General features: G+C 29.7%; 1 protein-coding gene across 1 annotated transcript; it reads right to left on the bottom strand.

Moving 5' to 3' along the window:
• Window positions 1-331: 331 nt before the first annotated feature.
• On the bottom strand, window positions 332-16,600 carry LOC141344713 (transmembrane 6 superfamily member 2-like). The gene is made up of 10 exons (XM_073849607.1): window positions 16,308-16,600; window positions 14,573-14,676; window positions 10,714-10,811; window positions 7,544-7,647; window positions 6,002-6,084; window positions 3,700-3,824; window positions 3,410-3,511; window positions 3,231-3,323; window positions 3,023-3,142; window positions 332-1,386 (listed from the first exon to the last, which is right to left on the bottom strand). The coding sequence occupies exons 1-10, from the start codon at window positions 16,397-16,399 to the stop codon at window positions 1,177-1,179; spliced, it is 1,131 nt and encodes a 376-aa protein (XP_073705708.1). The 5' UTR covers window positions 16,400-16,600; the 3' UTR covers window positions 332-1,176.
• Between the last annotated feature and the right edge of the window lie 744 nt (window positions 16,601-17,344).

Genomic DNA, 17,344 nt, shown 5'->3' with positions numbered 1-17,344 from the left:
CGGATACCCTAATGATAATAAAGAAACATTTGGGTCAATCTGCCATGAACACGTCTAGGTCATATTCCAGCATTTGACAAAGAAACATCATATATATAATCTGAGAAAAAAAGTTTTTATGACTATTTCAATCCTGTATTTCACCCTGGATTAGTTTTTTGTGAGATTCACCCAATCAGGCACTGTATTAATAATGTAAACTAGTTTAAAAATGATTTTAGTGAATGAAATACATTCCTCGCAGCAAGAAACTACTAAACACACACACAGACAGACATGATCAGGACACACCCTGAGTGTTGACGGCCTTCAAACATCTCTGAGAGTGATGTAAACTAGTCCAGAGTCCATATTTATTGAGATTTCACCAACTGACCAGAGATAAAAAACCTGGACGAGATCAGAAGTTTGAAGTGTTTTACACATTACACTTTCACAAAGCTGCAAAACACCATGTAATAAAGCATAAAAAACCACAAATGATTGACATATTGCTCAAAACCAATAACCGATAATTATTTTATTATGGTCGATAATAATATTTTAAATCCACACTTTTTTGTACACACGGTGTCATGCTTATAATAAAATAAATAAAATCAGGCATCTGTCTGATATCATTCTAATCACACTGATACTGACAATAAAAAATGTGTGACTGTTATAACCTAGCATAAAAAAAATGAATTTACTGATAAATTGGAAAAAAATAAGCCCAAATACTTCTGCATCTGCTTATAATATCCCAGCTAAAAGGGAATGTTGGTATGCTCAATATGTATGATAAAAGTAACATTAATAGAATATGGATACATCAAAATGATACATTGTAGTTTGTCTGATGTTTTTTAAACGTTACAGTTTGTTTCAGAATGGTAACAAACGTAACATTTCATTAATGTTACAAAATGATAAAATGGAATGTTCCATTACTGTAACATTTTAACTGGATGTTTTGAACTTAATGCAGAATGTATTTTTCTTAGCTGGGATCAGACTAAAAAGGCTCTGTGAAAATTTCAAACCCACTAATATTGGCAAATACAGATGTAGTCACTGATATATTGATGCTTTTACAAATAATGTATCTATGGCAGTTTTAGGTGACAGCAGAGTCTCTCTTCTGAAACGCTCTGTAAAAAAGATGCATGTTCTTGTATGTGAATAGTGATTGTTTTAATTCTTCTTCTTGCCATTGCTGGTCTGTTCCTGAGGAACGTTCTTCATGAAGAAGGTCTGATCCACGTAGCAGCGAACGGCGAGGAGGACTGGCACGGCGGCGTACAGCAGGTTCAGCGTCACAATCTGTTTCCACTCGTCTCTAGGGATGCGGTAGGTGAACGGCGTGCGGGAGTGAACAGATGCGCCCAGGTAAGTCCATTGCATCTGTGCAAAAATCACATGGTTAATATATTTGAATATTTAAAAGCACTTATCTGAATTGTAAACAGATCATTTTTGTCCCAGTAAGACAGCAAAAAACTTATTACGATTCCAGTTTGAAAAGTGTTATATAACAATTCTAAATTTTAGATCAAAGGTCAATTGTGAAGAGTTTTATTCAAACAAAAACTGTATAAATTGATATTGGACTGTCATCTCAGTTATCTGGCATAAAAAATAGTTCTTAATCACTGTATCTAAAAAATTATTAATCGTAATTTCTTCATTTAATGTTTTTATTCTGATTTATGACCAGTTTTCAAACTAAAACCAAAACTACAATGATTATTTGTCTAATAAAACTATACAATTATACATAATTATATAATTAAATTATTGTAAATTCAAAAAACGTTTTGAATAATTCAAAATGAAATTCTCATATCTTCTGTTATTATAGGATTATATATATATTATTATAGTATTTATTAATATTTTTAATTAATTTTTATTGTTAAATATTGTGTAATATTTTATCATAATATATAAATATTTTGTAAAACAAGTTTTGCATTTTTTTATTTTGAGATTTAGTTTTTTTTGTTTTTGTTTTGTGATTTTATTTTATTTTTTTTACATTTCTATTTCTATTTGAAATTTAGAATTTTTTAAAAGCATTTTTGTTTTATGATTTTGTGATTTTATAAATTTTTAATATTTCTATTTTGAAATTAAAAAATGTTTAAAAAGTAATTTTGTTTTATAATTTTGTAATTTTATTTTTTATTTTTCTATTTTTATTTGAAATTTTGATTTTTTTAAAAAGCTGTTTTGTTTCATGATTTTGTGATTGTATTATTATTTACGTATTACGGAGCCCCTAAGGGGACGTCAGAGTAAAAAAAATCTAAAGTTTAGTTTCATGTGCTCACTTGAAACTTTCATGTGCTCACGTGAAAACCTTCATGTACAGAATTTTTTTTAAAGTTTAGTTTCATGTGCTCACGTGAAACTTTCACGTGCGCACGCGATAGTTTCACGTGAGCACGCGAAACTAAACTTTATTTAATTTTTGCTCCACGTCCCCTTAGGGGCTCCGTAATATTTATATTTGAAATTTTGAATTTTTTTAAAGCAATTTTGTTTTTTATGATTTTATTATTTTTTTTAAATAATTTCTATTTCTATTTTGAAATTAAATTTTTTTTTAAAGTAATTTTGTTTTTTAATTTTGTAATTTTATTTTTAATTTTTCTATTTTGATTTTAAATTTTTATTAGTTTTGTGTATTATGTTTTGTGACTGTGATTTTGTTATTTTTAATATTTCTATTTGAAATTTTGAATTTAAAGCAGTTTTATTTTGTGATTTTATTTTTATAATATTTCTATTTAGCTTTAATTTATTTTAATTCACTTTTAGTTATTTTAGCACTTCAACTTAAAACTGATTTGATATCATTGAATTGTCAAGACAACATGTTTAGTTTCTTTTCATGCAACAAAAAGCTTAAAAACGAATCATTTATTAATTTATATTGATAAAATATTTTAATAAATAATTGCAGACTTTAAAAAAATCACAAATTATTTCTAATAATTTCAGTTAACAATAAAAGCATTGATTCCTATATAAGTACCTGAGCTACAGCTCCTGCGAGGACCAATGTCCAGTCCAACATCCATGTGCATCCAGGAGCATAAAGCCCATAAACACACGCCGTCAGAAGCGGCAAAACATAGAAGAGGAACACCAGCATCTACAAGACACAACAATGCTTTCATCTCACTGATATCAAATAGTAGTGCATCTCAAAGCATAAAAATAGCATGATAAGTGTGACTCACTGTGAGTTTGGGAAAGCCAACGCTGTCTTTCATATACGGCTCATACTGGAAGATATAGGTGAAACAAAAATCCAGAGAACATTCAAGAACAACCTGTTGAAGAGAAAAGCAGGAAAAGAGTGAGTGATGGAATAAATAGTTAAATAAACAGACACTCAGATGAATGCGAAAATACTTACAAAGCCTCTGAATGCAGTGAAGATGATGCTTCCTATGAGGCCCAGCGTGAGCAGCAGGTCTGTGGGACGATAAAGCAGAGCTTTCTTCTGCTCGACCTCCACCTACAAACCACATCAAAGCCGTTTGTCAACTCAACCAGTACTTCCACATTAGTAGAAACTTCCCTCAACCACAAGTGGTTTGAAAGTGGAACTTGTAATACAAGATCAAATCTTTTTGAGCTTTTATTTTCTGTTCTGATCAGTGGATCTTGAATCAGTACTGTTCTGTCAGTCAACTGGATTTTTACCTTGTCGGCAGGAATGATTGACAGCTCTCTCGGCCTGTTCAAAAGCTTTGCCGCCACCCAAACGGCTAAAACCAGAGAAGGGCCATTTCTCCAGAAAGCAGGAAGGAGGTTTTTTCCATATTTACCTGAAACACAGAATCAAAGACACTGATATACGACTGAGTTTGACCTCACAGATTACAGACATGGGTTAAAGTGGGATGTTAAAATTTACAAAAATTATTTGATGTCCAAAGCACATTAAATGTAAGTAAAGTATCTGCTTTTAAGCTTTCAAATGAGTTTTTGGAGAAAAAAATGTCAAAAGTTGGTTTCAATAATGTTGCATTGTCACTCACTGTCACAATATTTATGTAAAAGTTCAAACAACATGCTTATTCTGACTTGCACATATTAAAATATATTAAAGAATAAGGGAGCATATTACATTTTGTGGTGTTTTAAATTAATAGTGACAAATGGGCTAGGATAGTAGCAAATTTGAAAACTAATTCATATTTGGGGTGAAAGTAATTCACGTTCATTTTTTTCATGCACCGGTCAAGTTTGAGATTTTGGGCTTTTTGGTTTTTCATAAAGTGTTTTTTATAGTAGAAAGAAAACATCTGAAAAACACTGTTAAGTGTTTCTTTTATAGCACTTTATCTAATTGTGTCAATAGATTTCAAATACAATCCATATTTTTAAAGGCTGTTTTCTCAAAATTAGTTTTTTTCTCCTACACTGAGCCATAAATCTCCACTTCAGTAGCACTTACACACACCAAACTTGACATTTTTATTCCTGCCTATATACTGAAGGTTTTTACAGAGAGATTTGTTCATATAGAATTTATTTGATTTTATACATTTTATTTCCCCCAAAATTGAAAAAAGAATTGTTTTCTTTCTGTTCTACAAAATGAGATACCCAAAACCCCCTCTGTAAAAACATTTGACTCTAATATGTCAAAAAAAAAAAAAAAAAAAATTTGAAACTGACTTTTTGTTTTTGTTTTGTGATTTTATTTTATTTTTTTAAAATATTTCTATTTCTATTTGAAATTTTGAATTTTTTAAAAGCATTTTTGTTTTATGATTTTGTGATTTTATAAATTTTTAATATTTCTATTTTGAAATTAAAAAATGTTTAAAAAGTAATTTTGTCTTATAAGTTTGTAATTTTATTTTTTATTTTTCTATTTTTATTTGAAATTTTGATTTTTTTAAAAAGCTGTTTTGTTTCATGATTTTGTGATAGTATTATTATTTATATTTATATTTGAAATTTTGAATTTTTTTAAAGCAATTTTGTTTTTTATGATTTTATTATTTTTTTTAAATAATTTCTATTTCTATTTTGAAATTAAATTTTTTTTTAAAAGTAATTTTGTTTTATAATTTTGTAATTTTATTTTTAATTTTTCTATTTTGATTTTAAATTTTTATTAGTTTTGTGTATTATGTTTTGTGACTGTGATTTTGTTATTTTTAATATTTCTATTTGAAATTTTGAATTTAAAGCAGTTTTATTTTGTGATTTTATTTTTATAATATTTCTATTTAGCTTTAATTTATTTTATTTCACTTTTAGTTATTTTAGCACTTCAACTTAAAACTGATTTGATATCATTGAATTGTCAAGACAACATGTTTAGTTTCTTTTCATGTAATAAAAAGCTTAAAAACGAATCATTTATTAATTTATATTGATAAAATATTTTGACAAAACCCCCTCTGTAAAAACATTTGACTCTAATATGTCAAAAAAAAAAAAAAAAATTTGAAACTGACTTTTTGTACTAGAAATGTATGCAAATTAGTGCATATTTCATTAAACAATTCCTCATTGGGATATTTAAACCTAACGTTTTAGAAAATTTGTGATACAAAAAATGTTTGCAATTATCAATGTAATCAATCAGCTGGGTAAGTAAAGTGATAACTATTTGTTGTTGTTGTTTTTACCCTATTCACCTGTCAAATAGATTTTTGTTGTAAATATGGCTGACAAGATTGTTACACTGAATTACATTCTAGTGGGTGTCTTCTGTAAATTAGGGGAAAATGTATGATATTTATTTTTTGCTCAGAAAAACAAAAACAAAAATGCAATTAAATTGAACAGAAAACTTTTTAATATTTTTTGGGAAAAACAACAATAATGTAAAGCAGTATCTCACTTATTGTTTTATGCTTTTTCGTCTTTGACTCACATTCAAATGACAATTAACAACAATTTTAACAACAAATGCATACTTTCAGTAGTAAACTTTGTTGAAATTTGGCTTGTGATTTTAGTTTGGAGAAGTTGAATTTCTTACCTACTACAATGCCTGTGATTAAAACGATCTCACTGGCAATCATGGATCCGGCCCATACGAGAGCAAAACTACGAAACGGCTTCCTGTATGGAGAAAAAGCCAACACCATGACATCTCAAACACTATTGCTTTTAATATAAATGTGTATATATACAAGTTTGTTGCATTATTGAGCAACAGGTCATCTGTAGAAAACACAGACTAATATATTGACTAGGCTGGATAATAATCTATTATTTTAAATATTGTGTAAAATAAGTGATAAATATTTTGTAAAAACTAATATTCTATATATAAAGAGAGAAAGAGAAAAGAAAACAACTAATATTTGGAAATTGGTCATTTTAAACAGTGTGTAATATTTTATCATTATATAAACATTGTGACAAATAAGTTTTTAAAATTTTTAAAAGACAGTGACAATGTTCAGAAATCTCTCTAATATGCTGATTTATTATTAGTTTTGGAAGCAGTTTTGGAACCTGTGATACAGAAAAAAACAGTAATATTCTGAAATGTTATTAAAATATAAAATAGATGTTTTGCATGTGATTATATTGTAAAATGTAATTTATTTCTGTGATGCAAAGCTGAATTTTCAGCATCATTACTCCAGTCTTCAGTGTCACATGATCCTTCAGAAATCATTCTAATATGCTGATTTATTATCAGTGTTGGAAGTGGTTTTGGAACCTGTGATACAGAACAAAATCTGTAATATTGTGAAATATTATTACAATTCAAAATAGCTGTTTTCAATGTGCATATCTATTAAATTGTAATTTATTTCTGTGATCAAAGCTGAATTTTCAGCATCAATACTCCAGTCTTCAGTGTCACATTCAGTGTCACATGATCCTTCAGAAAACATTATAATATGCTGATTTGAGTTCAAGAAACATTTCTGATTGTTATCAATGTTGGAATATTCAAAATAGAAATCTTTTCTAATAATAAAAGTCTTAACTATCACTTTTTATTAAAATAATACACCCTTAATTAATTAGTAAATTACTGATTTCTTTAAAAGAACAAAATTGAACTTTTGAACATAGTACATCTTGATTAAAAGAACAAAAGTGTTCTATTTTGAATAAATGCTTTATCCTTTTAATCTTGAAAAAAGTATCACATGTTCCAAAACTGATTCAAAATGTAAAAAAAAATCAGCATATTAGAACAATTTCTGAGGGATCATGTGACACTGAAGACTGGAGTAATGATGCTGAAAATTCAGGTTTGATCACAGAAATAAATTACAGTTTGACAGATATGCACATTGAAAACAGCTATTTTGAATTGTAATAATATTTCACAATTTTACATTTTTTTCTGTATTTTTGAACACATAAATGCAGTCTTTAAATGAAACACTATGCAGCCTTTCTGATCCCAAATTTTAATCAGCTTTTGAACATTCATCAGGAGAGTAGAGCATCACTCTTCAACTTCCCAAAAGTATTTGATGTCAACTCATCATATCAATATTTGACATTGATGTATTACTGTGTTTATGTAGTTGTAATGATGATCTTTATTTACCCTGCAGTTATGCGATGGACCATGAAGAGGAGCAGACCGTAGTGAACCACGCCGTCCCAGTAGCTCATCATGATGCCGTGGGCTGTGCTCAGGTACGGCTCTCCCTGTAACACATTGTATGAGAGGATAACTTCAGTGTGTGTTCTTTTGAAATGAGACATTTGATTTGTAATCCAAGAATTATCCCTGTTTTAGTTTAAGTGTGAGTTTGAATTGGCTGCGGAACAGAGGAAATCCATTAATCCGACAAAACATAAGTAATCATCATTATAACTCGGCCCTGCATCATATTTGCTAAATGAAATCCAATTTTTGTTAAATACTGCTGTGCTGATTCCAAAAATAGTGTCTGTTTTGCTGGAGCATGTCACACTTTTTCTGAAAATATGATGCATTTAATAGCATTTTTTGCTTTTGACAAGCATATGTTGAATAAGTCAAACACATGATTCCTGTCTGAGCCAGATTACAACTATCTGTTCAATTCTCAGCCCATTTTCACGTGGCATAATTTTATGCCTAATCCTGATTTCAAAATCAGAATTATAGCCAGAGACATTAAAGCTGATATATAATTTAGAAAAATCTTTATTCTTAATCTCTAAAAAAACAATTATATTGATATTTTTGAGCTCAGCATCATCTAATTAAATTAATATCATGCCTGTTTCGCTGTGTAATAAATCTCATTTCACATAATTTTGAGAAATATTACAGAAAATGTATGTTATTATGAAAACCTGTTTGTGTAATTCATGATGAAAAATCACATGCATTATTATTTACAGCAATGTTTTTTGTGACTAATTCCATCTTAAAGGGCAATTCTGCATCATGTTGCTGCCTGAATTCATATTTAACCCTGCAAAAAAATTACTTTCTTTACACTCTCTATAAAAAGTATTTTCTTAGTACATTTGTGACGCTGGACCACAAAACCATTCATATTTTTATTTTATTTAGAATTATACATCATCACAATAAATAAGCTTTCCATGGATGTATGGTTTGTTAGGATAGGACAATATTTGGCTGAGATATCTAGTATTAATTTTAAACTAAATTATTCAATTATTTTCAACTATTTGTAAATCTGAAATCTGAGGGTGCCAAAAAACTTAAATATTGAGAAAATCACCTTAAAATTGTCCAAATGAAGTTCTTAGCAATGCATTTTACTAATCCAAAGTGAAGTTTTAATATATTTACTGTAGGACATTTACTAAATATCTTCATGGAACATGATCTGATTTTTGGCATAAAAGAACCTTGTGGTCCAGGGTCACAATTATCTATTTTGAATACTTCTTTCTGTCATTAAAACTTGAAGCTCTTGACATTTGACTGCTTTTGTTGTTTTTATACGTACATTTAAGCTGACACATATGTTTTTAATAATGTGAAGAAATAAAAAAAACAAATGTGGAAAATGTTAGAGACCATGTATGTTATTATGTCAACATGTTTATGTGTAATTCATATTGAAAAATCAAATGCATTATTATTTAAAGCAATTATAATATTTGTTTTGTTACAGATACCATATTAAATTGCAATTCTGCATCATCTTTGCTTAGTATTTTTGTCTTGTTTTCCTATACAAATAAACATTCCTAAATCAAGATAGAATTATTTAAGAAGTAAAATGACTTTTTATTTTTTGACAATATTTGGCCTTGTTTACTAAAAACAAAAATAGGAAAAAAATAAGAAAAATAAACTTAATCCAAAGGGAAAACTGTAGGTAATACTTTATTTTAATGACCAGTTCTCACTTTTAACTAGTTGGCTGTTTATTAGTACCTATGAAACACATATTAATAACTTATTCTGCATGACAATAATTTAGATCATTAATCCACCCCATGCTTAAACTTAAAAACTACCTCACTAACTATTAATAAACAACAAAGTAGTTTATTGAGGCAAAGTCAGAATTAGTAGTTAGTTAATCATGAGAATTGGTCTCTACACTGTAAAAAACAAAACAAAAAAACACAATTTGTTGAGTTAACTTAAAATAATTCGTTACCCTGCTGCCTTAATTTGTTTTTAAGTTGAATCAACTCAAGTATCTAAGTTGTCACTTAGTACAACTTTTTATTTCAAGTTGATTAAACTTTTTTGAGTGGAATGAACTTAAAATGTTAAGGCAGCCAGGTAACAAATTATTTTAAGTTGACTCAACAAGTGTGAACTAAAGTATGACAGTATTATTTTTCTGACTTTTGTTTTAACCCTTGTGCGACCTTATGGACATTTTTGTCCATTTTTGTTTTTTGTTATAAGTGTGCCTCTGTTAATGCCAACTGCATAAATTTTGGCTTAGGTGTTGATTTTTATTGAAATGTTAATATTTCACCCTCATTTCCCTCAAAAAATCAATTTTACCCTCTGAACAAAAACTACTCACACTCAGGACCTTAAGGACAAAACTGTCCACATTGGAACCCATGAAAATTGCAATTTTTTAACCCAGGACCATTTGACTATAAAATGATGCAATATTTGCTAATAGGCATTCATTCTATCGGCAAGGCTTCAGATTTCACATTTTTACCATTTTTTTGCTAGATTGTGGCTTTTTTTTTTTTTTTTGTTCAAATTTGGTGTATTTTTTTTTTTAAATCTAACACTACATAAAAATATAAATGCCTCAAAATTAATGTTGTTGTTCCTCACTGACACACCCAAGAATCTAATAAGCAAATAAAAAAAATCAGCTTCACATTTAGCATATGGAAACTACTACTATTTGTCATTTTTTTCATAAAAAACACTTGTGGTATTATGCAAACAAACCAGCATTTAAAGGGTTACAATTCTGAAAAAATATGGATGGAACAGATGCTGGTAAAAAAAAAAAAAAAAAAAAAAAAAAAAAAAATCATCAGTGAAAGTGGAAAAAAAATTAATAAATCATATTTTTATGACAGTTTTTGCACCTATGTATAACTTTTTGTTTTGAATGTGCAAGGGTTAATCATGAAGCCACTTCATTTTGCTACATTTTTTAGGAAGCAAGATTTATCTTGTGTCATTTTGCCTTTTAAGTATTTTGAAGTAAGAATATTTAGATGTTAGCAGTGGAAAGCAAGACAGAAATGCTGAGAAAGAAAATAATATTTTGCACTTCAGAACTGAGCATGTATGTGTGTGTGAGATCTAACCTTGCTTATATAAAAGTCCATAAAGCCCTTGATAAATCCATCGTGCTGCAGAGCATTGGTGATGCTGACAACAGAGGTGAAGGAAAACACGGCAAACACTGAAACACACAGAGATTGGAAACATCAGCACATCTCTCACCCCACTCTCTCTCTCTCTTCATCAAACCCAAACAGCACCTCTCTCCTCTCCATCTCTTATTCTCTGTCTGGCTTTCACTTTCTTTTCCTCGCCAGCTATTGATTTCTCTCCCAAACAGCGAGTTAATGATGGCTCACGGTTGTCCAGGTGAAGGTGGATTTCGATCATGCGGTCCTCAGACCAGAGTTTCCTCATTCCCAAGTGGAAAAGTCGCCTCGCTTTTGGATTCAAGCATGCATTAGCGCTGGCAGCCGGACAGATAGAGGCCGGAGAAACTTTAGAGGAGCTGAGATCACACATGGATTGATCACAGGGCTGATTTAGTGGCTGTCCAACGACTCAAGAGATGTCAATAACAGCGACACGGCCAACATAAAAATTTATTGCCTTTGGAGTCCAGTTAGTCCACTTTGTCTCCAAATTGTCTTCTAATGAGCTTGAGTAATATTTGATTGGCACACTTTGGTATCTTGACAGATCTGAGCACTGAAATCTCTTCTGAAACTCTTGATTTTCTCAAAAGAATTATGAGCAGAATTAAATGTCAGTTTGCTATACATTCAGTTCTGTTGATACAGTGTTTGTACACTGAAAAAAGTCCATTTTCACAAACAATTACAAAAAAATATATTCAAAGCTGAAAATCAGGGTTCTTGCAGTTACTGTTAAATGAAATTCCAGGACTTTTCAAGCAGTGCTTTTTTATTTTTTAAGGACTTCAGTCAGATATCTCATTTACAGTGCCTTGCAAAGGTATTCATACTCCTTTTTTTTGGTACGTTTGGTAGCTATGTTGCAGCCTTATGTTAAACTGCTTTAAATTACTTTTTTTCCCACATCAGTCTACATCTCATACACCATAATGACAAACAGGGTTGTAACAACTTTCTAATTAATTAGAAATAAAAAAACTGAAAAGAGCCCGTTTCTGGGACACTCGAAATTTAGCTCAGGAGCATTCATATTGCTTCTAGACGTTCATACACTTGGAGTAGAGTTAAACTGTGGCAAATTCATTTGAATGAGTCTGATTTAGAAAGACACACACCTCTCAGAAAAGGTCTAACAGCTGAAAATGCATATCAGAGCAAAAACCTGAGGTCAAGATAACTGCCTGTAGAGCTCAGAGACAGACTTGCGTTAAGGCGATGATCTAGAGAAGAGTTCAGAAACAAATCTGCTGCATTGAAGGTTGACAGAAGCATTCTCCATAATGGAAGACGACTGGAACAACTAGGACTCTAGATAGAAAATGTCTGCCAGCCCCCATCCAAGCTGACAGAGATGGAGAGGTGAAAAGGTGAGGCAAAGAATGGCAGATAATTGCCAAATGCAGATGTGCAAAGCTTGTCACATCAGACCCAAAAAGACTTGAGGCTGTAAAGGTGCTTCAACTCTGTACTGAGTTAAGGGTATGAATACTTATGCAATGTACTTATCTCAGTGTTTTATTTTTAATAAATTTGTAAAATTTGCAAATCTGGTTTTTGCTTTGTCATTATTATGGTGTATGGAGTGTAAATTGTTGTGGGGGAAAACTAATTTAAAAGCAGTTTAACATAATGCTGCAACAAAACAAAATGTGAAAAAAAATGAAGGGGTATAAATCCTTTTGCAAGGCACTGTATTAAACAATGTCTTCTCTTTCAAATTCTAAAAAAGATAAATAAATAAAAATATAGTAAAATAAAGTGCAGCACATGCAAAGTACAAATGATGAATTTTCACTCAGTTGCAAGTAAATTTTACAAACAATTACAAAGAAATATATTTAAAGCTGAAAAACACAAAAAAATCAGGGTTCATGCAGTTACTGTAAAATTAAACTCCAGGACTTTTCAAGCTCTACTTCAGTCAATGATTTCATTTATTAAGCAATGTTTTGTCTATCAAATATTAAAAGAATAGATAAATAGATAAATAAAAATATACTAAAACAAAACAGCAAAAATGAAGCACATGCAAAGTAAAGGATGTCAACTTTAAGAACAAAAAGAGAAAGAGGAATAAAGTGAGATGTAATTATATGAATGTAAAACCATGGTTAATTTTCTTAAGGAATGTATTTGTGTATACTTTCTTTCTTTTGTTTTGTTTTTATAACTGTACTGCCCTAGTGGCTTGATGTTTTGTACTGTTTCATAAAAAAAGAAAAAGAAAAAAAAATATTTGTGAAACTGCTTTGAAATCCCAAACTGAATCAATTGATACGCAATACGCGTTTCAGAGTCCCAATCTGAATAATGATTTGCAGACATCATTTCAGATTATGACTCGAAACGTCGATCACGAATCATTAAATTTAAATCAAATGATTCGGGATACGCGGTCCGAAGTCCCGATCTGAATCAAATGATTCGAGAACTCGACGAAGTTCCGATCTGAATCAAATGATTCGCAATGTGCGTTTCAAAGTCCCGATCTGAATAATGATTCGCAAAACATTATTTCATATCAGGACTGGAAACATGGATCGCAAATCATTAAATTTAAATCAAATGATTCGAGAACTCGACGAAGTTCCGATCTGAATCAAATGATTCGCGATCTGCGTTTCAAAGTCCCGATCTGAATAATGATTCGCAAAACATTATTTCATATCAGGACTTGAAACATGGATCGCAAATCATTAAATTTAAATCAAATGATTCGGGATACGCGGTCCGAAGTCCCGATCTGAATCAAATGATTCGCGATCTGAGTTTCAAAGTCCCAGTCTGAATAATGATTCGCTAAACATTATTTCAAATCAGGACTCTAAACGTGGATTGCGAATCATTCAATTCGCTAAATGATTCACAAACCCCGTCCGAAGCCTCGATCTGAATCAAATGATTTGCAATCTGCGTTTCAAAGTCCCATCTGAATAATCAATTGATTCACGTTCTGCGTTTCAAAGTCCCGATCTGAATAATGATGCGCAAAACATTATTTCAGATCATGACTCAAAACGTGGATCACGAATCATTAAATTTAAATCAAATGATTCGCGAAACGTGGTCCGAAGTCCCGATCTGAATCAGATGATTCGCAATCTGAGTTTCAAAGTCCCGATCTGAATAATGATTCACAAAACGTCATTTCAGATCAGGACTCGAAACGTGGATTGCGAATCATTCAATTCGCGAAATGATTCACAAACCCCGTCCGAAGCCTCGATCTGAATCAAATGATTCGCAATCTGAGTTTCAACCATCACTACGAGCTTTTTAAAATCGTTACAAGCAATATCAAAATTCGAAAATGAATAGCTCTTTTAATTTGATCTCTTTTTTTTTTGCTAGTGAATCGCTTGAAATGAATGATCGAAGTCATAAGTTTGAATCAACCGGAAATGACTCGCTCAGTTGATTCGGTTTGTCTGTTTCTATTTTCGCATCTTCAGCCATGTTTACGAGACACTGTCAGTTCTACCAACTGGCTTATCTCGCTGGTTTTATGACATTAACTGAAATGAATAAAAAATTTGAATAATTCAAGCACTTTTCAAGTACCTCTGCAGGAATATTGCTATTTTCAAGGGGTTTCCAGGCCTTCAATTTCTAAAAGTCAAATTCAAGTACTTCAAGCACTTTAAGCACCATGTATGAACCCTGGAAAAACTCCAGTAATTTTTATTTACACATTTTACAATCATTTTCACAGTGTTTACCCTTTTATTTCAGTCTGTCTGGAAAACATAATGTTGGGGTATTTTGTATTTGTCACTATTGGTCTTACCGTAGAAAAGAGGGTCTGTGGATTTTTTACTCTTGACACTGAGGTTCGCCAGGAGAAGTATTGTTGTAAGAACCGTAATACCTATTGCCAGAATAACCTGTGGACTGAATGAGAAAACACGTCATTTCATTCATAATGCAGAGTGAGTCTATAGTCCAGGTGTGGAAATGAGATTATCAGAGAAAACGTATTCGGGTCATATTTCACCCCAAAAAGAAATGAAAAATAAGAAGTTATAATTTACATATGTAACTATAAATCACTCAAAGTAGATTTTCATTAAATTTGGATGAGTGTAATGCAGTCAATTTTAAAAAAGCTGCAACACATTTGAAATAAAATCAGCATAAATTAAAAGTAGTACTTTGCTATAATAAATATTAATATATTCAATAAATATAATATATTTAATATTTAAATACAAAAATGTGTATGATGTACTGTATAAATAATTTACAACATAAATAATATATTTTTTCCGCATTAATGAAGAATAAGGCTGTAGTTCTAACTTGGAAATGAGATTATCAGAGGCTTGTTTTTATCTTACATGATCAATGACGAACTGAGTCTCACAAAAACTTATCCAGGTCATATTTCACCACCAAAACCAGAAAAGAAAATCTTTTTTTAGGACTTTGAAACAGTTGTTTTTACTGCATTGCACTGAAATGCTGCAGTACATTTCTTAAATTAAATCGGTACAAAATATTTAATATAATACATAAAAAGTTATTTAATAAATAAAATATATTTTATATGTAAATATGTTTGTGTAATCATAATCAATGTTAAACTAAATCTTATTCTGAAACAACTGAAAAAGTTATGATTTAATGTAATTTTCATTATTGTCAAAGTTGATTTCCATTACATTCATAACTGTTATACAGTCAGTTGTATTATATTATACTAAAATGTTGCAATGCATTTTTTTATGTAAAATAATCAATATAAATAAAACCTAGAATATTTACTATAATAATATATTTAGTATATTTTTAAATAAATATATTCAGTGTTTAAATATGACGTATTTGTAGGATGTATATAATAAATATTATATTTATTGTATTAATATAAGATATATCTTTTTCTGCATTAATGAAGAATAACGTTGTAGTCCAACTATATAAATTAGATTATTAGAGCAACATTTCTTTAAAAACAAGAAAATGAAGCCTATTTTAGGACCATATGCTATTCTCATTATTGTCAAGGTTGATTTCCATTTAATTCTTATGACTGTAATACAGTAAATTTTATTGAATTACAGTAAAAATCCTGCAATAATTTCAAAAATAAAATTAGCAGAATTTAAAAGCATTTTAATATAATAAAAATGACTATATTTAGATATAAAATATTTGCATGATGTACAAACAATTTGCAATTTAAATAATAGATTTTTCTTCATTATGTTAATGGGAATGTTAACAGTGGAACTGTATTGAATTTTAATGATATCTTGATATGGGATTGACCAATGAAATCTATGAAGCAATGTCAGTTCATTGATCAGATCACCTCAGAATGACTTGATAAAATAAAGTAGAGGTTGATTGCCCTCTTTTGGCCAAATCATGTCATTAAAACCTCATAAAAAGTTTTTAAAGTCACACTTTTAAACATAAAATGAACTTGTAAAACATTATTGATTTGCTTAGTTTGTCAATGCAATGTTCTGTTTCATGCATTATTGTAAAAAATACTATTAAATAAAATTCAAACTTACTCTTGTAAGAAGGACACATGGTTGATTGTGTAGAGAATAAAAGGTGCTGTCAGAGACAATATGAAAACACTGATCTCTGGAGGAAAATCCATTTGAGTGAAACCAAGAATCCACAAATATGAAATCAGCTGAGCTCTGTTTAACTACTCCACCAAAAAGCAATGTATAAAAAAATAATAAATAGCTCTTAAATAGCTGTTAAAATAAATATCTAAAAACTGCAATAACGCATCCTGTGTCTTGATTTCCCTGAGCTTGAAGTGAGAAGTTGCTGTGTGTCGCTGTGTGTCGTGTCATTCACTCAGCACTGATGATGATGGAATCAACATGAAATCAGGGCAAACCTTTCAAAGTCCATGGACTCTGAACTATTACCGCCCATTAGTTTAAAGAAAGAGTCCCATCAATAAACCTCCGTATGGAGGCGCAACCATGATCAAACACACTTCTGACTTTACAGACATTTACCCTACTAACAAAATCACTAAAATAGTTACAGTTTTTGGTTGCAGTGAACATATTATAAAGTGATATTAGCCACAACTTTTATAAAAATAATAAATAATGCATAAATAAAATAATATGAAAACTCAAATAAAATGAATGCATGAATTAAAAACAAACAAATGAATGAATTAATAAAATAAAATATATACATAAACATAATCCTGACAACTGTTTAAGGTTCTGTATTAATTATTGTGATATTATAGTCCACTTTTCCACAAATAGTAAGTATCATATTATTATTTTAATAATTATTTTAAATTTTAAATTTTAAATTTAAATTTAAAAATGAACATACTACATATATATATATATATATATATATATATATATATATATATATATATATATATATATATATAGTTGTGGTTACAGTAAAAATATAAATAATTAATAAATAATAAAAAAATGAATAATGCATTAAACTATTTTAAAAATACATTAATAAAATAATTAAAATGAATTAATTAAAAAACAAACAAACTAATAAATAACTAAAATAAATTAATAAATTCATTAATTAATAATAA

This window comes from Garra rufa, chromosome 10 (genome assembly GCF_049309525.1).
Source record: "Garra rufa chromosome 10, GarRuf1.0, whole genome shotgun sequence".
Lineage (NCBI taxonomy): Eukaryota > Metazoa > Chordata > Actinopteri > Cypriniformes > Cyprinidae > Garra > Garra rufa.
This window is presented reverse-complemented; position numbering and strand designations above follow the sequence as displayed.

Coding starts and splice junctions, on each gene's coding strand:
- LOC141344713 (XM_073849607.1), bottom strand. CDS start 16,399: ATGGATTTTCCTCCAGAGATCAGTGTTTTCATATTGTCTCTGACAGCA. Junction 3,324..3,409: donor TCACTGCATTCAGAGGCTTT/GTAAGTATTTTC, acceptor TCTCTTCAACAG/GTTGTTCTTGAATGTTCTCT. Junction 1,387..3,022: donor TCGCAGGAGCTGTAGCTCAG/GTACTTATATAG, acceptor ATTTTTGCACAG/ATGCAATGGACTTACCTGGG.